This window comes from Miniopterus natalensis, chromosome 17 (genome assembly GCF_054644295.1).
Source record: "Miniopterus natalensis isolate mMinNat1 chromosome 17, mMinNat1.hap1, whole genome shotgun sequence".
In the NCBI taxonomy this organism is placed as follows: domain Eukaryota; kingdom Metazoa; phylum Chordata; class Mammalia; order Chiroptera; family Miniopteridae; genus Miniopterus; species Miniopterus natalensis.
In genome coordinates, this window is record NC_142097.1 from 27,404,458 (window position 1) to 27,431,058 (window position 26,601).

General features: G+C 38.1%; 1 protein-coding gene across 4 annotated transcripts in view; it reads left to right on the forward strand.

Moving 5' to 3' along the window:
- The window catches only part of KAT7 (lysine acetyltransferase 7), a 30,524-nt gene that overhangs the window by 2,120 nt on the left and 1,803 nt on the right, over positions 1-26,601 (forward strand). Inside the window, exons 2-14 of one of the 4 annotated variants that reach the window (XM_016215607.2) lie at positions 752-899; positions 3,476-3,652; positions 5,687-5,926; positions 9,999-10,081; positions 13,084-13,173; positions 14,586-14,684; positions 17,355-17,465; positions 19,232-19,423; positions 21,961-22,050; positions 22,259-22,399; positions 23,709-23,802; positions 25,285-25,431; positions 26,051-26,157. In XM_016215607.2, the coding sequence (XP_016071093.1) occupies positions 752-899; positions 3,476-3,652; positions 5,687-5,926; positions 9,999-10,081; positions 13,084-13,173; positions 14,586-14,684; positions 17,355-17,465; positions 19,232-19,423; positions 21,961-22,050; positions 22,259-22,399; positions 23,709-23,802; positions 25,285-25,431; positions 26,051-26,157 (1,719 nt within the window). Of the gene's footprint in view, positions 1-494; positions 900-3,475; positions 3,653-5,686; positions 5,927-9,998; positions 10,082-13,083; positions 13,174-14,585; positions 14,685-17,354; positions 17,466-19,231; positions 19,424-21,960; positions 22,051-22,258; positions 22,400-23,708; positions 23,803-25,284; positions 25,432-26,050; positions 26,158-26,601 lie in introns of those variants that run through there. The other 3 variants (XM_016215606.2, XM_016215609.2, XM_016215608.2) reach the window with 3 other exon arrangements.

Genomic DNA, 26,601 nt, shown 5'->3' on the forward strand with positions numbered 1-26,601 from the left:
GAAGCTTCAAAGGCAGATAACATAAGGAGGAAGAACTTTACTCTTTTTCTGCTTAAATTCTTTTAGGATCAGAGTTGTGGACCATGATATTTTGAATTAGTGTATGAATTTTTAAACTGTGATAGACATTCATGGAGACTTTGAACAAAAACTACCCTAAAGTTAAATGGAGCCAAGCACTAACATATTTCTCATTACCTTGGACTTTATATATAAATGAATGGGTGTTATGTCAGCCAGGCCATTTTCAGTTGGATACTTTTATTTCCAGTTTATGATACTGACCTCCAAATGGACTTGTTTTAGAATTAGTCTTTTTTTTTTTTTTAAACATATCTTTATTGATTTCAGAGAGAGGAAAGGAGGGGGAGAGAGAGAGATAGCAACATCAATGATGAGAGAGTCACTGATCGGCTGCCTAGCCCGCAACCTGGGCATGTGCCCTGACCGGGAATTGAACCCCGATCTCCTGGATCCTAGGTCGATGCTCAACCGCTGAGCCATGCCCGACCGGGCTAGAATTAGTCTTAATACAGGAAGAATTAATTCTCTTTCTTCAATTATTTAATAAGGATACATTATTTGTAGGTTATTCATTTAAACATTCTAAATAAAGGGAAGTTGACTGTTGAATTCTTTCTTAGGTTTGAACTTCGTGTTTTCAGCATCACGGTTCGTTTTATTTCCAGTGTTAATACAAACCCACAGAGTAAATGCTTCTGTGCTAATGTCTGGATCTATGGTGTTACAGAGGAATGCAGGCAGTAGTTCAGATGGAACCGAAGATTCCGATTTTTCTACAGATCTCGAGCACACAGACAGTTCAGAGAGCGATGGCACATCCCGGCGATCTGCCCGAGTCACCCGCTCCTCAGCCCGGCTGAGCCAGAGTTCCCAAGGTAAAAGGCATCCTTCTTCCTGACCAGGCCTCACAACCTACTAACTGATCATCACATTATTGTGTTAATGTGGAAACTGGTCCCTTGACTTGATGTAGATGACAGAATCTGGTGAAGTGCAGAGTAAATGACAACAGAAATATCAGATCCTTAAAAAATGGTTCTGTTGGGGAGTAGGGAGGGCAGGGGCAGGGTGAAGGTGGGCAAAGGGCTGCAAATGGGAGACATCTGTAATAGTGTCAACAATAAAAAAAAATTAACAAAAACATAAGAATGGTTCAGTTTTGTTGGGGGTGCTGTCCAACTTTGAGATCCAAAGGAACTATGTCTGGTATAATGGATGTGTAGCACATGTATGCCTTGAATTTAACTTTTTTTAGATTACAGTTTTTCTATCAGTAAAATGGGAATGTTATGTCACTTTCTGTTAGAATGGTTTAGACTTAGGGACTTAAAGTAGTCTCCTGACAATTGTTACTGGAAGGGGGGCCTGATACTTCTAAAACTACATTTAATTCCATAATATAGTCAGATACACAATTAATAGATATAAATAGTTGACTGAATTTGTAAATACCCAGAATTTTGCTTTGGTAGTAAAGAGTAGAGAATCTTGGTGTTAAAAGTTTCTTTAGTGCAATTAGCCATCTGGGCTTAGATTTGGAAGGTACCTCAGACCCCTTCTGGTTCTGCTTGAGATTCGCTGGAGAAGAAAGAAGATTGCAGTTAATCCAGAAAGCTGATGATCAATAGTTGATTTTATATATATATATATATATATATATATATATATGTTTTATTTTTTTAAAAGATATATCTTTACTGATTTCAGAGAGAGGAAAGGAGAGGGAGAGAAAGCGATAGAAACATCAATGATGAGAGAGCCCCCGATCGGCCGCCTCCTGCACGCCCTTGACTGGGGACCGAGCCCACAACCTGGGCATGTGCCCTGATCGGGAATTGAACCCTGATCTCCTGGATCCCAGGTCGATGCTCAACTGCTGAGCCACGCATGGCCGGACAGCAATAATATATTAAGGGGGGAAAATGTAATATACTTTGAGCCATTAAATAGTGCTGATTTGGTTATCACTTGTGAGCATGAGAGAAAAACATCAGTTTTTCAAGCAAGAAAGTGGGAATATTCTCTTAACAACTGTTCCTAACTTTACTTTTCAGTTTAACATTTCAGTTGAATTATAGCTGTTTTTGATTTCTCAGCTTTTAAGTTTTATTGCTAGCACAAAAGGAATATTGATAAATGGCTACTGTAATTCAGGTACTTTGTTATGAACTGGAATGTCATGATAGAAAAATCAGTTTCTGCCCTCAAGGACTGCTCAGTTTAGTGCAAGATATAGATATGTAAATTGACCATTGTAATGCATTGTGGTAAGGACTCAGAGGTTTACTTGGATTACTAAGGAAGCTAAGAAATGGGGCAGCCGGATGAGGGCAGGACTCCCAGATGGAAATTTTAAAGAATTTAGTAGAAATTTACAAGTTAAAAGGTGGAAAAGTGTTGTTATAGGCTAAAGGAACAGTATATTCAAAGGAAAGGGCACAGTGTTCTTAGAAAGTATAATTGGTCATGCCCTGGATACTTAAAAGTTTTAAGTATTCAAAACAGCTAGGAAACACATGAGCTCTGGCTCTCTTCCTTGTTATACTTCATGACCACAGAGTGGTACAACTCCTGGGGACACCATTCACAATGTAGTCTATGTAAGGCGGCCCTCTCTAAGGAAAATGTAGACTATGTTTTAAATGTAGCCCCCTGAAGGTGTGCAAACTGATAACCTGTGTGCTGACTTACACAAAAGTTTGAGAATTTAAGTTTTCTCCTTGTTTAAAATATGCTTTAATTTTAGCTTTGAATTTCTTTTATTCCTTTTTCAAGTGTCATCAGTTTGGAAATATAGAAAGGCTGCTGAGTGCTTCAGAATAGGTTTTGCCATCCAAAAGAATTTAAAAAGCTGTATTATTGCATTATCCTTTATGAATCTACTATGATTTCTCTTCAGGGCTTCAGAGAGGGTAATCAGGAAGAAAAAAGAGATCCCTAAGGAAAGGAAGTACTTGTATATTGTTATACTTTTAGTAATAGAATATCTGTTTTATGGTGGGTTAGAGTAAGGGAAGAGAGGATGCAGCTATTATTTATAAAGCACTAGATCTATGTACCAGGCATCACATTAAGTCCTTTACATAAATTATCTCACATTCCTCACAACAAACATGAAGAATATGCTGCTAGTATTTTCCCTTTTTTTAAGGATAAGGAAACAGGGTTGGAGAGATTAACTTGACCTAAGTGCCACAGCTGGTTGGTATGATAGAGTGGAATTGAATCATGTTTAGCCTTGATTTCACAACCTACATTATTAATTTTAAATGATATTTCATCTCTATGCCTGATCTAGGCTCTTTTGCTTATGTTTTATTTAATAAAATAGATATTTTAAAGATTTGTTGGATTTTGTGAAATATGAAGAGGAGTGCGTACATGCTAATAAATCATATGGATGTGAAATAGATTCCATGTTTTTTCTTTAATTATTTTATTATCTTTTCAGATTCCAGCCCTGTTCGAAATTTGCAGTCTTTTGGCACTGAGGAGCCTGCTTATTCTACCAGGAGAGTGACCCGTAGTCAGCAGCAGCCTGCCCCAGTGACTCCGAAAAAATACCCGCTTCGGCAGACTCGTTCGTCTGGCTCAGAAACTGAGCAAGTGGTTGACTTTTCGGATAGAGGTGAGTGGGTATGGTATGATTTGGACCCATTACAGAGAGGGTGTGGTCAACATCTTTGTAAGGAATGCTTGGGGCCCACTGCAGATAGATGCCTAATACTGACAAAATTTCAGCTAGGTGAATGCGGTTTACCTGATTCCTTTCTTATGTCTTGCTGAGGACAGTTGGTACTGAAGTATTCTTGAGGTACAGAATAGCTGGATCTATTAGATTGGACCTACATTAGGCAAAGGGTGTAGGTACCTCTTACAGATGATGAAGGCTTAGACCAGATTTTCTTTTTTTAATTAACTTTAAAATTTTATTTTTCAATTACAGTTGACATTCAGTATTATTTTATATTAGTTTCAGGTGTACATCATAGTAGTTAGACAGTTATATAATTTACTAAGTGATCCTCCTGAACATTCTAGTACCCACCTGGCGTCATATATAGTTATTGAAACGTTATTGGCTATATTCCTTATGCTGTACTCTACATTCCTATGACCGTTTTCTAACTACCAACTTGTACTTTTTAATCCCATCACCTTTTTTCCCAGTCCCCCAACCCTCTCCCATCTGGTAACCTTCAGTTTGTTCTTTATATCTATGAGTTTCTTTATATTTTGTTTATTTTGTTCTTTAGCATCCACAAATAAGTGAAATCAAACGGTATTTGTTCTTCTCTGTCTGACTTATTTTGCTTAATGTAATACTCTCTAGGTCCATTGTGTTTATGGACCAGATTTTCTTACAGCCATGCTTATCAGTCCATTTATCTCTGAATCTCTGAGGTGTCCTTTAGTAATGGGGATGGTAAGCTATTGAGTTTGTGATTCACCAGCCCAAATCAGAGGCCTTTGAGCAGAGGTTATAGACTGGTGAGCTTCTAGCCTGCCAACATGGTTGTTTGGTTTACTTGCACAATATTTAAATTTTAAAAAAATCTGGCTCTAGCTTAGTGGTTAGTGTGTCGGCCTGAGGACTAATGGGTCCCTGGGTTCAATTCTGGTCAAGGGCATGTACCTCAGTTGCAGGCTCAAACACCTGCCCCAGTCGGGGTGCATGCAGGAAGCAACCAATTGATGTATCTCTTTCACATTGATGCATCTTTCTCCCTTCCACTTTCTCTAAAAAGCAATGGAAAAATATCCTTGGGTGGGGATTAAAAAAAAAAAAAAGTTGTTGCCAGTATTTGAAAATACAGAAATTTTATATGAAGAGTTGAGTTACTGGTTTCTTTTACAAAATGGAAAGCTCTGGGAACATTAGGTGGCCATTCACTCACAGTAATAATTGGCTGGAGCTTGAATGGTAGTTGTCGCTTGAGATTGACAATCATCTTTCTGTTTGGCCTTGCTCAGGCCCTGTAGGCATTTGATTTGCAACCCCTGATTTAGAGAGAGAGAAGGCGGGGGAGAGAGAGAGAGAAACATCGATGAGAAAGAGACACATAGATCGATAGCCATCTGTTCTCTGACTGGAGATCAAACCTGCAACCCAGGCATGTGCCCTGACCAGGAATTTAACCTGTGACCTTCCAGTGCACTGGACAGTGCTTCAACCAACTGAGCCATACCAGCCAGAGCTGCAACCCCTGATTGAGAATTTGGAATTGTTAGATTACCAATAGTTAAGAGTTAAGTCTATTTATACTTTCACACCAAGTCTGTTCATTGTCATCCAGAAAGACAAACATTTTCATTTGTTTTCCATCCTGTGTATCTCCTGGAAATAGAGTGGGATGGTAATGTTTTTAAAAATTTATTTCCACCCAGCTTTGATTAGCCATGATTGGGGGCTTAGGAGAAACACAGATAAGTGACATGTATTCAGGAAACCCCAAATTTAATTTTAGTCAGAATTTAAAGTTGCACAAAAGGAACAATGTTTGTTTTTCTTCATTTTCCATTTAGCCTTTGTAGCAGATAAATGGCTGAAAGTTACTGGTCAAATCATAGAGGATCTGGGAATATCATAAACTCTTCTGAATAGTAAACATCTAACTAAGTAAATCCTATTCACAAATTCTACCAATTGCTTTTACTTTAGAAACTAAAAATGCTGCTGATCATGATGAGTCTCCACCTCGAACTCCAACTGGAAACGCACCTTCTTCTGAGTCTGACATAGACATCTCCAGCCCCAACGTGTCTCATGATGAGAGCATTGCCAAGGACATGTCCCTGAAAGACTCAGGCAGTGATCTCTCTCATCGCCCCAAGCGCCGTCGCTTCCATGAAAGCTACAATTTTAATATGAAGTGTCCTACACCAGGCTGTAACTCTCTAGGTAAGAGTACCACAACTTTATGACATCTTGTGTTCTGTGGTTCTTTGTCCCTCTGGGATTAGGATCACCCAGAAATGTTTAGTGTTTTGTTGTGATCTATTTTTTTAAGGCTCTTCAGTGATCACATGCTCAGAGTAACAGTGAATTGCCCACTTGTATAAAAGCATTTATACATGCTTTGTGGCCTATTTTCCATAATAATAGATCTGGAAATTAACTGTGATGCACATTCAGTTTCTTGAGAGCTTTTCCCAGTGAAAAATTCTCTCTTTTTTCTAGCAGAAAATGAAAAAGAATACCAGGTATCTCCCCAAATCTTATTGTATATTAAATAGTACAAGCTTAATGAGGATTAATAGAGTATAAACTAGTGCAGAATAGTGGTTGTATGGCCATAGCTGATAAGGAAGTGAGAAAAACAGATGACTATTTTATCAAGAGGCAATGAAAATAATAGATTACAGCTGAAACTCTGGCCTTTTGTGACCAGTAGCTTTAGCTCTTGTGCCTTTGTGTACTTAGTAATTATAAACTAGATAAATATTTCTTCTCAGATACATGAGTATTTTATTGTTTTCTTATGACAGACTTTGAACCCTTACTCAAGGATTTTACTCTTGTCATGGCTTTAACCTTATTTGTGCTCCCTAGGTAAGCTTAGGTGCAAATGTTGGGCTTAAGCTTTTGTTGTCTAGAGTTGGAAGGTGTTGATTGGGAGATAAAGGACCTTTTACTACTGGGTCTACATCTCAGATTTAGCCTTTGAATGTGGCTAGCAGGTTCAGAAAAAAAAGGTAGAACTGAGTAAGTTGCTGCTTTGGAGGCTACCAGTACATTTTTTCTAGTATTTTTTTTATTTGGATTCTTTCCTGGTCTTAGCAGTTTCTCAAAAAAAATTCAACCCATCAAAATGCATAAAATAGAGCAAAAGTTCCTCTGAATGTCATAATAGTTGTTACTCAATATAACTGTTTCAGGCCTAAATCAGTTTCATGAAAACTAAGACTAGGTGACATTTTATAAACTCCAGTACAAGCAAGAGATAGCTGATGTACTTTATTATTATTATTATTATTTTAAATATATCTTGATTGATTTTAGAGAGAGGAAGGAAGAGGGGGAGAGAGAGAGATAGAAACATCAATGATGAGAGCATCGTCATTGATCGGCTGCCTCCTGCACTCCCCCTACTGGGGATTGAGCCTGCAACCTGGGCATGTGCCCTGACGGGGAACCGAACCGCTGTCTCTTGGATCCTAGGCTGATGCTCAACTGCTGAGCCACACCCGGCCGGGTGCTAATGTACTTTAAGAGGATTAAGGGGATCCACTTGCCACACAGCAAGGGAAGGAACTTTGCTCAGCTCTGCTAGTCACTGTCCATGTATTCCTAAATTGTACTTTTATTTTATGTGCTATGTTTAACCAGTCATTCAGTAAATACTTATTGAATATTTGCTGTGCGCCAGACACTTTTTTAAGTTCTGGTGATATAGCTGTGAATTTGTTGAAATCCCAGCCCTCTTGGAGGTGACTAACCAGGGAAGGCAAACCCGATAGATACACATTCATCAACTAGAAATACGTGCTTTGGGGGAAAGTAAGTATGGCATGCACAGAGGGTAGGGTATGTTTTGTGCATGTGCACACAGTAGGTTAGGGAAAGCCACTCTGACATTTGAGCAGAAACCTGAAAGCAGTGAGAAAGCCATATGCCTCTCTGGGTAATAAGCAATAAACTTAGAGGCAACAGCAAGTGCAGTGGGTCTGGGGCAGGAGAATTTTTAAGCAGTGAGGCATACTTTGGGGCCCATATGCCTGGGGCAGAGTGACCAAAGTGGAGAGGAGGAGAGGAGGTCAGAGTAGGGGTCTGATTGTGTGTTAGTTATGCCCAGGACTTAGCCCTCTTATTGAGATAAACCAGAGGATAAATATAAATCTCTTGTGTCGGAGGAAAGTTTATTTTTACTTTTGGTTTTAATGTACTGGCAGAGCTTGAAAAGTATGAACCTGAGCTTCCAAAATTATGCTTGCTCTTTTTCCACTCTTTAATTTAGGCAAAATAATGGCATTAACTTTAAAAAATATAATTTTGATATAAAAGTATTATTTGCCTGTGAAAAGTTAAAACCCTACAGGAGAACTTGAAATGCATAAGTAAAGTTCTTCACTCATATGCCCCAGGTGTAAAACTACTGTTGGTTATTTTATGAATGCTTCTGTTAAGTTTCTATACATGAATAAGCACACATGCATATGAACATAGATTTCTTTTTTGTTGGTATTCATAAGAAGGAAAATATACTATGGTTGGTTTGGCATCTTAGATATTTTCATTATGAGCACTCAGAGGATACAGAGAATTCCATTGTGTCAATAGTTCAGAAATTATTTAAATTGTCCTATGTTGAATGACATTTAGATTATTTCTCTTTTTTACCTATTGTGAACAGTGCAGTAATGGATAGCCTTGTATGTATGTATTTTTGTGTCTTTCAAGAAAATCTACTGGATAAATTCATAGCAGTGGAATTGCTAGGTCAATAGATCAGCTACCATTTAAACGTTTTTAATATAGACACATTAAATTAGTTTTAGCTTACCTATAAAATATGACTTGAATAATTTACTTAGAAGTTATAAATGTATAATATCTAAAAAGGCTCACCATATCAGTGACATTTTGTTTTATATATAGTGTTTGACCACTGGAGGTAGTTTTTTGTGCCCAAGATAAATCGTATGGATTTCTAAAATTGTATTTTTAATAATATAGTTCCAGAGAAATGGCAGCCTGTATATCATAACACCCCTCTCCCTCAGAACTTGGACTGTTTTTGCCCTTTAAAACTTATTCTATAAGTCATGTGTAGTTTTTTAAATCCTAGTGCCTCCTTTACTCAAAATTAAATGTTGTCTTTCATGAAAGAAAGATAAAGATATTTGTAGACTTGCAATTTAACTTAGCCAATTTATCTTTTTATCCCTAGCATTGTCTCACCATTCCTCTCAATCCTAGGTGTTTTATAAACCTTTGGTTGAGGAGACGTTTAAAAAGGAAATAATGTTCAGTTCCCTGTGTTTTCATCACATGAAAAATAGAAAAATGAAGAGATTCCCCTTTAGATAAAAAAGAGCCTTTCTGTATTACTATTCCTAACATTTTCTCCTCATAAGAGGGCCTTGTGCCAACTTTAAAAGTTTGATTATGGAAGAAGCCTAAATCTTTAAATAAACCCCCCCCCCCAAATGAATATATTTAATTTGGTCCAAAATTATCAAAATATGTTTACTTATAATAGAAAAGGCTATTTCCTTCTCCATTTTTTTATGTTTCTGTTGATTATTAAAACAAGTTCATCAGGTAGGATAGAATTGTGTAATAGAAAGTACACTTGTTACACAAATGACTTGATCAGTTTAGCATAGGAGAGTTAAATTCTACCAAAAGAGAATATCTCAGTGTGTGATTTTGTGCCTTATTATAACTGTATGGCTTTATGATATTTTGGATTTTTATTTTTTTTTAATCCTCACCTGAGGATATTTTTTCCATTGCTTTCAGAGAGAGTTGAAGGGGGAGAGAGAGAGAGAGAGAGAGAGAAACATCGATGTGAGAGAGACACATCGATTGGTTGCCTCCCACACGGGCCCCCGACCAGCGGGGGATCAAGCCTGCAACCAAGGTATGTGCCCTTGGCTGGAATGGAACCCAGGACCCTTCAGTCCTTGGGCCGACGCTCTAACCAATGAGCCAAACTGGCTAGGGCAATATTTTGGAACTTGAGAAATACATCAGAACAGGAGGAGTTACAATTTATATTGAATGTACACAAGTATGTTCAAATATTGCCAGATCTAACCTGTGGAAGAAAAGAATTTATTGTGCCCAACCTATGGCCCTTAACAGCACTTAACTTCTATGGATTCAGTCTGTTTGATTCAATCTCTTTGACCAGGCATATATTTGATAAAAATTATACAGCATTAAACCAGGTTTGTTGTGGAGAAAAATAGCACTTTCTAAGCTTAAATCTTCTATCTTGAGATTTAGTTTTCCCCTCCTTTAACAGGACATCTTACAGGAAAACATGAGAGACATTTCTCAATCTCAGGATGCCCGCTCTATCACAACCTCTCAGCTGACGAATGCAAGGTAATTGTGTTCTCATTTATTCAATATGTACTTATCGAGTGCTTACCATTTGCCAGGCACTTTGCTAAATAGTGGAGATCCAATGTGGACAATGGGCAAGGTTCTTGCTCTTAAATTCTAGTGGAGGAAACATATAAAACAACTGTGTTTTAAAAACAATAGTTAATGAAACAGATAAAAGAGTTAATTATAGTTTGTAATGAGTGCTTTGAAAGAAATTAACAAGATTATGGAATATTTGGAACATCACCCTCTAGTGCATTATTTTTCATTGAAAGTTATAAAGACTTGAATGAATGAAAAAAGTTACAAAGACTGCTAGAGACCTTTTTCACTAAGGACTTATTTGCATAAATATGTGGTCTCAATATCTATGTATTAGGTTCTTGTCTTATAAATCTATGAAGACATTTTACTTTTCAAAAGTTTTTCATAATTCTTTTTTTCTATTTCTGTGGAATACTCTTCCTTTTTATTACTCTCAATCACATCCATTCTTAGCTAAATCTTGTTTTAAATTCTTGAAAAATATAATCTTAAATAACCTTTGAGATTTTAGCATAATGGATTTAGGAGTAGAACCTAAGATCCTATTTTATATGTTTCCTTGTGGGTTGCTCTTACCAAGGATGGAACCAGAAAACTAATTCTGATTGCTCGGATAGTATTTTGGACAGGTTATCCAAGCCAGTTAAACCAAAGTTTTGTTTTTGTGGTGGTTATTTTATTAATAAGTCCATGGTCACAGGTTTATTCCTGTCTGAGGCAGTTTCATTCCTGAGAAAAAGTAGATTCCCCAGCTAGCGTTACTTCTCTCTGATTCAGGAATTTATTCTCATATATACAAGTCAACCACAGGATGGAAAGTTTCTTTATGTGTTCATTCTTTCAGCAAAGTAGTATACAGTCAATGCTTATATGGATTTTAAGGTTGAGGATACTTTCGTTTTTTTCATTCCAAATCTCTTGTGTAATAAGCAAGGCAATTTCTTCTGCTCTATGTAAGAGTGTTAGGTCTACCCATTAGTCTGAGACCAAGTCAAAACAGAAACAGCTCCCCCAACATCTGCATCAAAGCTGACAAAGCATTATGTACTTCTTTCTCTGAAAATAGCTGTGAGCTGTTTTTTAAGAGTTGTCCTCTATCTCTTGTTTCTAAATAGAATGATCTGAGACTGTCAATGGTTTTACATAAAAGCCTTCTTAAGGTATTACTTAAAATTGTTGGCCTGTAGCAATGTGAACATGCTACCTTAAGCAATTCATTTTTTAAAAGAAAAATAGAATTTTCCATTGTGGAAGAAAATTCTAAAAAAAAGGAAAGCATTACCTGAATTTTCCCTCTTTTGTGCTTTTCTTTTCAAGGGGAGTCAAGCTCAGCATAATCCATCTTTACCACTGGAACATGTATTGGAGGATCAGGAGACTTTCTGAAAGATACATATTTTTATTATATTTAGAATCCCAAATGGAAAGATTAGACTAGTTCCTGGCATTTATTAAAAGCTCTAGCATTTTGTAAAGTAATTGCATATACATGATTACTCTGAGTTTCCTGGTAAATGATTGCCATCAGTGATATGACCATTTTTATTCAGTCCTAGATTTCTGTGACTGCTTGTGCCAAACACTGTTGTTGGTATCTAAGGATTCTGTGAATGAGATAAAAGGCTACTGCATTCAAGGAGTTTACCTTCTCATTGTGGGAGGCAAAATCAACATATAAATTAATAAGTAAACAAGAATTTCTTGTAGTGAAAAATGGTGTGAAAAACAAAAAGACACTAACGATATAGAAAATGACTGCTTTGAGGATGATGAAGGGGTAGGTATGGCACTGCTTTTGCTTGGGTCATTAGGAAGACCTTTTGTAGGTTTTGGCATTTGATCTGAATCATGGCTGACGACAGAGGCAGTTGTGTCAGGATCTAGGAGGAGAGATCTAAGTAGAAGGTTGAACAAGCACAGAGGTCGTGAGGTGGGGATAAACTGTTGGTTTTGAGGGACCAAAAGTTGGCCAGTGTGGCTGGAGCATGATGGAAAATGAGGAAGCCGGATCCAGATCATAAAGGACTTGTAGGACTTGGCACAAGGAGTATGTTTGTATTCTGATGGCTGCGGGAAGCATCTGGAGGGCTTTCCCAGAGGCGTGATGCATTTTCATAAACGCTTTTCAAAGATCTCAGCTTGCTAGTGTGCAGAGAATGGACTGGAGGGGCAAGAGTTGGTTCAGGCTGCTTCATGGCTCAGGCAGTAGGTGGTGGCCTGGACTGGTGCTGTATAAGTGGAGATAGTAAACATTAGTTGGATTCAGGATATATTTTGGAGGGGAGCAGCCTAATAGACTTGCTGGTGGATTCAATGTGAGCTGTGAGAGAGAGTCCAGCATGGCCAAGTTTTTTACCTGATCACTTGTTTAGAAAGTGTTGCTCTTTATTGATGTAGGGAAGTTTTGGGTGGGGCAGATCTGTGGGAGAATGTCAGTCTTCTGTTTTGACCACGATGAGTTGTGTGTTGAATAAACAGTAGTATATGAGTCCTCAATTACTAGAAGATGAAACTGAAACTATTGGAGAGCTGATGTGATTTATCTAAGATCACATAACTATAGTTGTGTCGCTGTAGACTTGACCCCAGGTATCTAACCTTTTCTTTGTACTTCTTCACTCTGTTCTTACACTTCTTCTTTCCTGCATTGTTTCTTTTTCATTGTACAGTGGAAAGAGTCCAGGTTCAGAGTCATCAATTAAACTTTACATTCTTAGTTTTATCATGATTTAGTTGTAATTGTTTCACTTCTCTGATTCTCAGTTAATGGCTGGGATGATGGAATGTGAAGCTTGCCTTATCTATATCTTATAGATTTTGTGATAATAAATGTGAAGACTCTTTGAAAGTAAAAGTACCACATACATTCAGAGAATTTATTCTTGTGTTCTTATGCATTAAGTAAACATAGTTGTAGAAGCAGGTGGATTTATTGACGTTGTTGATGGTTGCAGGTGAGAGCACAGAGCCGGGATAAGCAGATAGAAGAAAGGATGCTGTCCCACAGGCAAGATGACAACAACAGGCATGCAACCAGGCATCAGGTACGGGCCTTGTTAAAGCTCTGGCCATTCCCAATTTGGGAGCCAAGTCTTGGATATCCTCTGCCCATGAGTGTCTTTAGGTATTCCATGCCTCTTGTTTCCTATGGTATGTTTAAATAACTGGTCTTTAGTCAAACTCAGAATCATATTTGTTTTTCAAATAGTAAATTTTTATCAAACACTTCTACATCATAAATGAAGGAATCATGCACTTTATAATAATCATCATAATAATATACTATTAATAAAATATAACCCTGACTATTTGAAAGATTATACCTGCTGCTTTATTTCCTCGTTTTGCATCTACTTTTTAACCCGTTGTAATTTACCTTCAAACCCTTCCACTCTGCTGGCATATTTCCAAGATCACCAGTGACTTTTCCTTGGTATTTGACATTTGTTGATGATGTAGTTTTTCTTCTACTTCTCTCTTCCCTAGAATTCCAGGATGCTGCTTTACCCTAATCCTCTGCCTGTCTGAACATTCATACCCATTGATTACACTTAATTCCTTGTTCCTCCCTGAATGCCTTTGGTCTTTACTCTTGCTGGTTTTCTGCCCCCAACTCTATACCTATACCAAGAAGAAATTGTATTTATCTTTCAAGGTCTTGTGCAACTCTCAGCTGTTGTAGGAATTCTTTTCAAAAATTCTCCTACCATTAATGAATTTCTTCATGCGTTCCCACTGTAATGTTCTCAGAATGTTAGTTTAGCTCTTGTCACGTGTTATATATACACAGCTCATCATATGCCTGTCTTTGTGGTTAGATTAATGGATAGCAGAGGAAGCATGGCGATGAGGGAGAAGTTTGGCTTTGGAGCCAAACAGATCTGGATTTGAATACTGTGATTCTTTTATTCTAGCAGTGTGGTCTTGGGCAAGTCAGCTAACTTCCCTAAACTTTATTTCCTTGTTAATAAAAAGGAGTGAATAATACCTACATGTGTACAAGGTACCTATCCCCAGTGCTTGGCAGGTAATACGCACTCTGTAAGTGGTAGCTACACTTCTCTTCATTGTCTGTGTTCAGTTCTGTTCTTACTCAGTTTTTAAATTTTTATTTTTATATCAGCCCTTGGAAACAGTAAGCTTTCAATAATACTGAATTGAAATGATCTTTATTTTATTCCTTTTCCTTTGGTGGAGACTTTCACCCTTAATTTGTATTCTGTTTAGGTTAATATTAAAGTAAGAACATTCCTGAACTTATATTAACTGACAGAGTAGTGGTCTGTGTGACAAGGGCACTTGATTTGGAATTTTCGAATTGCCAATAGTTTTAACATGGTGGCTGTAACACATCGGACTCCTCCCCACCCCATTTTGTGTTGTTACTTTCATTTTGAAACTAATTACACAATGAGTTTTCTACCCAGCTTATCAGTTTTCTCCTTTTTCCTTTTAGGCACCAACAGAGAGGCAGCTGCGATACAAGGAAAAGGTTGCTGAACTCAGGAAGAAAAGAAATTCTGGGCTGAGTAAAGAACAGAAAGAGAAATATATGGTGAGAAAAAGTTAAATACTTAGCTGGCTTGAACTGCTTTTGGCTTCTAAGCTTCCGTTTTTCAGATTTGCCATTTGGCGTTCTCTATAGGTAGAAGGGCTCTTCTCTGGCAGTTAGAGTTTACTAACCCCCAAACCAGCTGTTCAGAGTGGAAACCGAAACCTTCTAAAAGCAAAATGTACTGTTAGAATTTAGATGGAAAAAAAAGTTCAATCCTCTAGTTGTTTGTAAATGTTAGCTTCAAAGGGTTAAATTACTCACTCAAATGCCATGATAATGGAGATACCTGTTTAAGGAAAAATATTCAAGCTAAGCAATAGTCCACTTAGTTTAATGGAAAAAGAAAATTCCTACATAACAAAAGGTGTATTAACTCTATGATATAGTCTATAAATTTTTTTGTAGTATTTTAACTTTTTTTCTAGTTTTAAAAGTAATACATTTTTAATAGAAAATACAGAACAATTAGGAAAAGTATACAGAAATAAACATTAATCCTACTACCTAAAAATAACCAGTTAGCATTGTGGCATGTGTTCTAGCTTTTTACAAAATGCCTTATTTAAATAACTTGGTTATTACTGTAAGTACAGATTTGAATTTTGTTTTCATTTTAATATCTTGAACTAATTTCCTCATTTTGTTAAAAATTCTTCAAAAACCTTTTGCATAAATTTAATTTTTAAGTAAAGACTTACTTTATTATCAACAAAGCTTACTACTGAAAATACCAAAAAAAAATAGAGAAGAAAAATTCCAATAAAAATTACCCTCTAAGGTATAAACCACTGTTTATATTTTGGCATGTAATCACTCAGTCTTTTTCTGATGTATATTTTTCTTTTAATTGTTTCTTGGAGGTAGAATATTTGCGTATTTAGTCATTCGAGAAGGTTATTAAAAATATGGCTTGTGACTACTTAGGCAGTCAGCATGGCTTCACTAAGACAAAAATATGCCAGACTATTTACTTTTTTGGTAGTCATCACTGTCTTGAATATGACCTTATGAATAAATGGAGTCGGGCCATTGTGAGATGAGTTATGGGGTCAATTTGTAGCTAAACACCCACACCAGACTGTGGGGTTTGTGGAGGAAGCGCACTAGTAGGCTGTAGAGTTGCAAGGTTGTATTCTTCTGTCTTGTTCAGTGATTTTTATCTACAAATTGGGTAGAGGTGTAATGATACAGCAATACGTAATGCCATTTTTTGAGTGCTTGTAGTAGGCACTATGGTTATGTTGCTCCCATAATCTGTAGCAAAGATGAGTGGTTTTTCACCTATTTTATAGATGGGAAACAGGTTTAGAGAGCTGATTTGTTCAGAACTATACAGGTAGGAAGAGTGCCTGAAATAAAAGCTCCTGAAATTTATCTTACAAACATCTGCTTTCCAGTAGTTTGGCTGAGGTTATTTGGACCCAACCTTCCTGGTACAAATGCTGGATAGGATTTTTTAAGCTTAAAAAAAAAAGTTCATGAAACTAGAAGAAATAACTAATGCTTAGAACCTAAATCTTAGATGACAGAGCCCAAATTCAAAAAGATATCCAAAGGACTCGGACAATGGTGGAGAGAGGGACTGGGGAGGGGGTGGGATGGGGTGGAGTGGGTCATTGGGAGAAAAAGGGACATCTGTAATATTTTAAACAAAAATTAAATTAAAAAAAAAAAAGATATCCATCAGATGGGCCCAGGTTAACCATAAGAAATTTTACTAGGAGTAAAGGTACTGGTGAATGGTTTCTTCATATGCTAATATATGTGTGAAATCTGTAATGTTTTTTCTGGGATGAGCCATTCTCTCCACCTAACTGCCAGTATCTTCTATTCTCTGGGTGGGAGGTGGAGTGTAGGATGGAGTGGGAAGGGCTAAAGTCAAAGGTTTAAAAGGGAAGTTTCCCTCGTAGAAATTCTTTCCTGTGAAAGGATACTTCTAGTGAGTACCATGGTAAGATTTAGTACTTATTTAAAACTGGATTATTTTTATGCTTCAAATTTTCTGTGACTGTTCCCTCCTTTGTTCTTGCTTAATATTTAGTAATATGTTTTTCAAAGAGGTGAGCGTATTTTTTGTACACATTTGGGCTGGAGTAAGCATAACAATGCATTTGGCAGTGTGATAGCGCAGCAGTTCAAGGGGAAGAATTTACAAAAGACTTTCATCCAACTGTCCCTTTCTACCTGCAGATTTTTCTTTCAGTCTAAAATCTCAGACTCTTAGGCTTAAAGATTTGTGTGTGTTTTTTGTGTATTGTTTTTAAATTAGGGAGTATCCACCAAGGTTCCTTCCAGATCTCAGGATTCTAGGAATCTGTAGTGCCTTAGGGTCTGTTATATTTATTTGTATTGTGCACATTTTCAGAGGGAGAAATGGAGGTATAGGGTTTTGATCCTTGAGGTGCTCATTTGGAGATAGAGAAGAATGAAACTCCCTTTTGGAGAGGTTGTAAGAGCATTTCCTTTCCAAGAACCACCAGGGTGGGTAATGGACATCTTCTGGCATTAAACTGATGAATAGTATGTGTCTAGTCAATAGTGCCTAGTGTAATGCTTGGCATATAGTAGGCACTGAAAAAATAGCTTGGCCCTCTCATTGGCATAAATTGAAATGAAATAGATGATGTGTTCTTACAAGCAGAAAATATCATATTCTGGTTATTTTCCTAGGAACACAGGCAGACCTATGGGAACACACGGGAACCTCTCTTGGAAAACCTGACTAGCGAGTATGACTTAGATCTTTTCCGAAGAGCACAAGCTCGGGCTTCAGAGGATTTGGTGAGTATTAAAACCTCTAGCTGAGAACCGACTACTTGTGAGAGCACTTTGCCCAAGAAAAATGATTAGCAATCAGTTTGATGGGAATTAAATGTACCTTGCTGCTTGAATCTCTCCCCTTCCCCTAGCTCTCCTTATTTTAAACTGTCACCCTTCCCATTCATATTTAAAATTAATTGCCCCTCCTCCCATCTTTTAGAATTTTCCCCCTCCACCTCAGTTCCGGGAAGGACTTTTTTGGTGGAGTTGGTTAGCTGGGTAAAACAATAGGTGCCCCTTTGTCTCCGTTGAGTAATTTGCAATTCTAAGAACCGGTAGACTAGGAGATACCCCCTGTGGTTCTCTTAATCCAAACAGGAACTCCCCTTGCAGGGCTGCCTCAGCCCTTCAGTACAGCTATAAAAGAATAAAAAGAATAGTGAAGAGAAATAATGGGAAAGGCTGTTGTCTGACATTTTAGGATTAATCTTTGACAAATTCAAGTTTTACATATTAAGCTGATTTTCTGTTCTGATTTTTATTAACAGTTAACAGTTTTGATACTATAGGCAGAATTCTCAACAAGTTTGCTTTATGAAAACTCTGATTAAATGGGTTCAGGGAACCTCTGTAAAGTGAATCTCTTCCTCTTTTTATAAAAAAAATGTTACTGAATACTTTTAAAAATCCTCTAATAGGCTTGTTGAAAGTTTTGTAGTCGGTGGGGCTGGCTAGCTGCTCTTGGCTGGGATGGGCTGATGCTGCTAGTTTTCTGTAGATGTACTCATGAACCAGAGTATTTCCCAGGCTAGCCTTTCTCAATGTTCCACTTGGTTATGCTTAAAAATTCTATAGCCAACTTATAGCCACTTTAGATTTTCACAGTTAAAGCATTGTCCATGTTTCAAAAATATTAAGGTTTTCAGGTGTATCAGGGTTGTGGTTTCCACTGATTGATTGGTAGGAATCATGGCAGGGGGTCATTATCCAATGCTGCTTGGTCCTGAGGTCAGCTGTGGCTGGTTTGGTGGTGGTTCTGGGCCTGGAGCGGAAATACAGCTGAGGCCTAGATGTTATCTCTGGGGAGGAAAGGCCATCCTGGGGGCAAGGTCTCACCCTGCAATTGTCCTTTGCTAGGCATCCAGGACTTTCCATCCTGGTGACTTTCTGTTCCTGGCCCATCACCCTTGCTCTTCTTTTGTCTGTCTAACGGCCTATCACAGTTTGGTTCAGGCTGATAAAAATTTTTTACCGGAGACTTGTTCTGTTATTCAAGAGATGAGACCCTAAGTGTTGTAGGTAGCAGAGAAAAGCTGTTTGTTATTGGGACCTGTACTAAGCCTTTCTGATTATCTATGCCCATGTAGCCTTTCAGTTTCTCATGAGTTTAGAAGCCAAATGCGTCTTTTTTTCCATAGCCTAGCATGGTGGCATGCACAACAAGCTTACAGAAACAAAGGTAATTATAGTTGACACAGGTTTGAACTATGCAGGTCCACTTAAACATGGATGTTTTTCAATAAATGCTGCAAATGTATTTTCTTTTCCTTATGATTTTCTTAAGCTTACATTATTGTAAGACCGCAGTGTATAATATAACATACAAAATATGTGTTAATTGACTGTATGTCAACATTAGACTGTTGGTATTTACGTTTTGGTGGAGTCAAAAGTTATACGCTAGTTTTCGACTGCATGGGGGGGTTGGTGTCCCTAACCCCCTATATTGTTCAAGCGTGAACTGTAATTCTAATCCTTCTTTGACTCTTGATTTCTTTGTACAATAGGAGAAGTTAAGGCTTCAAGGCCAAATCACAGAGGGGAGCAACATGATTAAAACAATTGCTTTTGGTCGCTATGAGCTTGATACGTGGTACCATTCTCCCTATCCTGAAGAATATGCACGACTGGGACGACTCTATATGTGTGAATTCTGTTTAAAATACATGAAGAGCCAAACGATACTCCGCCGGCACATGGTAAGTTGCCTGGTGTTTCATGAATATGTTGGCAATAAGCTGTTGGATCTAAATTTTGACATATATCTAAGCATCTCTCAGTGGTCCACAGTAATGGGATGAAGGCATAGGAAAGCAGCCTGTGCCATGGCTGGTGCTGGGTGACACCTAAAGCAGCTGATGGCCCTTATGCACTCCTGTCATACACATCTCCATGTCTTTTTTCTTGCTGCCTGCTCTTTTCCATTTCTTCCTTTGCATATGAATTGCCTCTGCCCTTAGTATTTATGTGTCCCAAATTAGATGAAAATAATTAGACTTCATTAACAGAATGGGTCCTTTGATGCCTTCCCAAGTTGTTTAGTATTTTTTGGTTTTTGAATATTGTTCTTCCTTCAGGAAAAAGACTTGAGTCTGATTTTATTGTTGCCAGGTATGCTTACTAACTATTTTGCAGCTTTAAGCCACCTTTCTTTCCCTAGTTGTGGAACAAAAAGTCTTAAAGGGGCTTCTGCCATGGAATAGGGATGGGGAAAGGGTAAGAGACAGAGATGAGTCTTTTAGACAGGGAAACCTTTCTTTTTTCTTATTTCTATAGTCATAATTTGGCTCTAAGGCCTTTTAGGGTATCTTATCTCCTTCTTCTTCCATCTTTATTTCCCATGATTTCCATATGCTGAGCCTCTATAACCCAGGCTTCCCATGGTTTCTCCCTAGTTTGGTGATACTACTTTTTTGTGTTTCCAACTCTGGAGCACACAGTCTATAGTGTTGTGGCCCAAAACCACTCGTATGAATGAAGCCCTTCAGACTCTGGCACACTTGACTTGGGGTGAGGATAGAGTGTTGGAGGGGAGATGATAGGCAAAGACTGGTGGGGGACACTAGGGCATGGGATGATGGTATCAGAAGGACTAGTCTCCATAGTTATTGACCATAGAGATTAACTAAAAGATGGTTTTGCTATGTAAAAGTAAGACTGGTATTTTTCTTAACGTGAACTGCTTATCATTTCTGCCCTTTTTCTTCCTGTTTCTGGTTAGTTCATGGCACTAAAAAACAGCCAAAGGGAGCAAGAAATAGTAGTAGGTGGAGAAAACAAAGGGTCTGGATAAATCTAAGGGTCAAGTAAACATTCTGGATTTTTGAGTTACAAAAACCAAACTTCAGGAAATAAAGACCTGTTTTAATCCATACTTCTGATTGCTGTTGCTTCAGGCACAATCACTGAAATGAGCCTCATTTGGCCAACAGTTTGGTTTCTGATTCTCAACGAATAATTGTTGTGTTAGTTTGGCTATTGTTGGGGTAAACCATGCCAGTAAAGGGGTGGTGATAGGGACAAACTATAGGTGGAGCTTTCTCAAAGCAATCCTAGTTAATACTTGGATTTCCATGTGACATATTATGTCATGATTCTTGAGTTAACCAAAAATCACAATAAAATTTAATCGAAAAAGTTCTGGATATATACATATGCTTTTTAAATGTGTATGCATAAAACTTTTCAAGAATTCACCTATTTACTGCAGTGATTTTCAACCAGTGTGCCGCAAGAATTTTTAAAACATGCAGTACCTGACTATTTAGTTAGGGGCAGGGGCACTGACCTCTTTTCCCTTAGATTGTCAAATAAAAAAAAAAATGACAACAGCCAGCATAACAATAGCTGTCTGGTGTGAATGCCCGTCTTGAATCATGAATATATACGTCATAGGGTAGAGTCGAATTTTATTGGTCATTTTGCATAATAAGGTTGTGTCTGATTGATTAATATTTGGTACCAGAAATCCTTTATGTATAAGTACAGGCACCTGATTTTTTTTTTAAAAGGCACTTTGAGGCAAAAAGTGTAGGTAGTTACTATTACTATTATTTTTTTGTAAACCAATCAAAATTACACCCTTTTTTGGCCAGATTGGCAAAAAACATTTTTTGTTGTGCCATGGAATTTTAGTAATTAGTTTATGTGTGCCATGAGATGAAAAAGGTTGAAAATTATCAATGTACAGCAGTGGCTGGTGGCTGACTACTTTAAATTTATTAGCCAAGTTCCCCTGGGATGCTGGGCTGCTTCCCTCTTCCACAAAGACTTGCTCCTATTTCCCTATACAACAAAGAGGACACTTGGGGGCAACCAGAGCAGTTACTGGTAAAGGTGAGAGAGTAAAGTATTCCTATCTTAGTGACTAAGCTGCTTGAAATAAGCTGCTTAAGAATTTCCTGTTGTCGCAAGGCATTTTCTATTAAGCAAGGGTATTTCTTATTTATCTGGCTTTTGCATAGTAGATGGTTTTAATCTCCTGGATTGAAACGATGCCAGAATATAATCCAGAAAACTTGTTCCAAACTGCTGTAAAATATCATAAATATATTAGAGTGATTTAGAAGCCTTAAATTGTTTTACTGAAAAAGTCTGTTTTGCTGCATGTTCTCAAGTGTGTCCAACTGTCTGTCATCTCAGCTTACTAAAGTTGACCTGTGGTTCTTTTTCCCTTTTGAGTAGCAAGCTTGCTGGAAAGGTTTGTTTCCCTGATGTGAATTCTGTTCTCTTACAGGCTAAGTGTGTGTGGAAACACCCACCTGGTGATGAGATATATCGCAAAGGTTCAATATCCGTGTTTGAAGTGGATGGCAAGAAAAACAAGGTAAAAAGTGGTTACCTAAGAAAGAGGTTTCAGAATAAATTTGTTTTGTGTCTATCTCACCTTGTAAAGAAGATAGAACTCTTCCGTTGGCCAAAATACACAATTTCTGCTTCATTAACAATAGTGGTATGATCTTAAATTTTAGGCCTTTATCTGATAAGTTCAGGAATCACTGGCCCACACATGAACTCTGTTTTTCTGCTTCCAGATCTATTGCCAAAACCTGTGCCTGTTGGCCAAGCTTTTTCTGGACCACAAGACATTATATTATGATGTGGAGCCCTTCCTGTTCTATGTTATGACAGAAGCGGACAACACTGGCTGTCACCTGATTGGATATTTTTCCAAGGTCAGCAGGATCTGGAGATTAAGAAGCTTAATGGTCAGAAGAGAGTGATTGATGTTGGCACATGGGGCCCAAAACAGTGGTAGGAAAAGGCAGTACTCTGGACAGTGATGACAACCCTTCCCTTTTTAAAAAAAAAAAAAAAAAAAGGAAAATCTATATCAAAGATTGTTTAATGAAAATGTGCTGTTCTTTATTAAAAGTTTCTGATTTATTCATTTCTGGACTTGTGGGTTGGAGCTGACTATTAATTACTGGCCAGAGCCCTGCCTGCAAACCCTAAAGCCCCACATCTAGTAGTCAAGCCAACCCTCCTGGCTTTGCCCTCTTCTGTTATTAGCTCAAAACCAGGAGTATATTCCGTTTGCCCTTTTTTTTTTTTTTTTTAAAGTTGGCTTCTTTCAATGATGATGCCACAGTGCCTTTAAAGACTCAAAGCCAGAATGTGTTTATGACTTTTTAATATAACAAATTTATTAAAAATATAATTCCTATACCATATAATTCATTCAAAGTGCACAGTGGTTTTTAATCTAGTCACAGAATTGTGCAACTGCTGCATAATCATGGCATCAATTTTTGTTACCACAGTAAGAAAGCTTACACCCATAAGTAATACTCCTGATTTCCACTCAGTGGCTCCCAGCCCTTCTGTCTATAAATTTGCCTGTTCTGGACATTTCGCATAAACGAAATCATACAGTATGTGATTTGATTATTTTGACCCCCTTTCGGAATGGGGGGCTCACTGGGATCCCTCCCTTCTCCTGTAGGCAGCCCCCTTTTGAGAAATTGCTTTTGTAGAAGGCTGCTGTAGCTTGACTGCAGTCTGATTCTTTTTGCCTTGCTGTGACTATAAAGAACCCAGGCTCAGGCCTCGCCGGGTGTGGCTCAGCAGCTGAGCATGGACCTATGATCTAGGAGATCACGGTTCTATTCCCAGTCAGGGCACATGCCCGGGTTGCGGGCTCAATCCCCAGTAGGGGGCATGCAGGAGGCAGCCAATCAACGACTGATCATTGATGTTTCTATCTCCCTCTTCCTCTCTCTAAAATCAATAAAGATATATTTGAAAAACAAATCCAGGGTCAGCCCCCTTAAAATGAGACTGGAGGTCTCAGAGCTACAGAGCCCCTGGGATTAATGGCTTTGGCCATGGTAAAGAGTGTGTAACAGCTGTGAGCTAGACAGCCACTTGCAGGACTGGTTAGCCAGATACTTTGTAAGCAGCCTTATTTTGTATCTGTGGGACTGCTGACACCTTTGGTTCTGAACCCGTATTACCCGCTCATCTGTTTCTCCTTGATTTTAGGAGAAGAATTCATTCCTCAACTACAATGTATCCTGTATCCTTACTATGCCTCAGTACATGAGACAGGGCTATGGCAAGATGCTCATTGATTTCAGTAAGTGAAACTGCTAAGCTGCATATAGCGAGGGACCATGTGAATATTGTTTTTTTTCTTCCTGTTGTCTCTACAGTTCCTGGCTTGTAACCAATGTATACTGATATTAAGTGAATGAGTAAGTGGGCAAAACCTGAACATCATCAGTTCCCTGATGATATATGTTGAATACTCAGTGAATATAGGACCGTGAGCTTGGTGCCTGATAGTAGGAGATATAGGGGAGAATAAAGTAAGGTTGTTAGGATTACCCCAGTTTGAGACTAATGAACCTCACGTATATGCATGAGGCTTCAAATCTGTTCATGGATGTTGGGGATTTGAGTTTTGTAAGGACTTTTCTGGAGGTAACCATATAGCTGGCTTTGGGCCTCATTAATTGTGGCATCTGCACTTGGGAATTTGCCTACTCACTAGAATTTTATTTGTAGCCCCAAAATCAATACTCTTGGCACTTTTCGCTGTCATTCGTGGATATGTGCACAGCAGCAAAAAATAAGTCACCACACATTTCCAGTCGAGGTCAAACAAGGTGCCTTGTTTCAGCTCTCAATAAGTATTCTTTCCACAGTCTATTAGTGCCACGTTTTTCATGTTTTTGTGTTTTTTGTTGCTGATTTTAAGTGGCCCCTAAATGTAGTGCTGAAAGATTGAAATGTACGTACTGTCTAGAAAAGCTTTGTGCCTTACAGAGAAAAAATATGTATTAGGCTTCACTCAGAATAGGTTATTGTGCCGTTGGCCCTGAGTTCAATCAACCATATATATTAAATAAGGTGTTGTTAAACAGAAATACATAAACAAGGCTGCGTATTGATTGGTTGACAAAAATGTAATCAAAGACTTGCAGGAACCTAACTATTTCCCTAGGAGCGATGGTTCGGTATTCGCTAATTCATTGTTCACAGTGACTTCATAGAACATAACTACATTAAGTCACGAGAACTACCAGTTTATTGAAGGATATGATAAGGATATATATGTGAACGTCAAAGTGGAAGAGGTGGTACACAGGGCAAGGTATGAGGAAAGAGTGGGGAGCTTCCGTGCCCTCTCCAGGCACACCGTTCTCCCTGTATCTCCAAACGTTCACCAACCCCAAAACCCTGATACTCTATTCTTAAAGTTAAAAATTTGAAAAATAGAAACTATATAATGAAATGGTTTCCCATCCCAGCTCTACCCTATTCCCAGCACACGCCTGCAGATAACCATTGCTATTAAAGTTTCTGTTGAAGCCTTCCAGAGTTTTTAAGCGTCTATGATAGTAAATGCAGATACGCATTCTCCCCTTTTGCTTGTACAAAGGCAGCATCTACAACAGGTACATAGCGTCCCATTAAATGAATGGAATTAACTGAACCCTAATTGATACTGCAAAGTGTTGTACTTTTTATGCCTTCTTTCATATTGGCACATTGTTCTTTTCTATTAGGATGAGACAGTATTGCTAAAACAGTCTGTGTGTGTGTTTCTTGGCAGGTTATTTGCTTTCCAAAGTGGAAGAAAAAGTTGGCTCCCCAGAACGCCCCCTCTCAGATCTGGGGCTCATAAGCTATCGCAGTTACTGGAAAGAAGTACTCCTTCGTTACCTACATAATTTCCAAGGCAAAGAGATTTCTATCAAAGGTTGGTTTTTGACTCTAGAATGGTTGTTACCCAAGATGTTAACTTCACTGAATAATTTTACTTTTCACTTGGCCCTGTTCATGCATAGTAACCTGCAAAGATAATACTCCATACTGTGTTTTATCTGAATATAACAGAAGGCCCACTGAATATGGGCCACTGCAGAGACCGTTAAAGGTGCCTAAGGATTCTGGAGCACTTGGCTCTTGGAACTGGTTATATGATTTGGTTTCTCAAATCTCAGGTTGCTAACATTTTAATTCTTAACAAAAGTTCAAAAATGAGGAAAGATCAAGTCTTTTGGCACATATAGGAGCTTCTAAAACATCCCTGTATATTTATGCAAAGGTAGAAGAATTTACCTGTGGTAGGTCTTTGACCTTGATTTCTGTAGCAGCCAAGAGTGGTTTCTTGCTGTAATATCCATTTTCTGTAGTTATCTGGACTGGTCAAATGAATGCTTCATAAGCTTTTTCTCAGCAGGTTGAGTATCAAAGACCCCAACCATTTGGAGTCTTTGGATATATCCTGTAAGGGAGGGGGTGTAGTGGGGAGGTCTGGGAGACTTGATTAGGGAGTCTACACTTTGGCCAAGTTCTTAGTAGCTTTTCTGTTTCAGAAATTAGCCAGGAGACAGCTGTAAATCCTGTGGACATTGTCAGCACCCTGCAAGCCCTTCAGATGCTCAAGTATTGGAAGGGAAAACACCTAGTTTTAAAGAGACAGGTAAAGTTTTTATCAGCTGCTTGCTTATTGCTGAATGTCCCTTGAGGCCTACCAGAGCAAAGTGGGGCTTTAACACCTGAAAGGTAACCATCCTTTCTTAAAGGAGTTTGACTGTGTGCACCTTTTAATATGGTCTCATTTCTTTAGTGTGCAGTGATGCCTCCGTTAGGCTTAACTCCTTCCTTACCCTATCAGAAGCTTTTGGCAAGCTACTATCTCATTTAGATGGCACAGGTTAAGCAGCTGTGTATTGTACAGCACTTCTATCGTTCGATGATTTTGTTAGATTAAAGAAAAGTGTTCATCTGTAGAGGGGATCAAACTCTAGGGCTCCTGGAAGTGGTTTTTTTGTTAACTCACATTTTTCGTTATGGAAGATGAATAATGATTTTCACGTCTTATGAGGGTGTAGTAGGAAGGAATGGATTAGTTAGGAAAGCATTT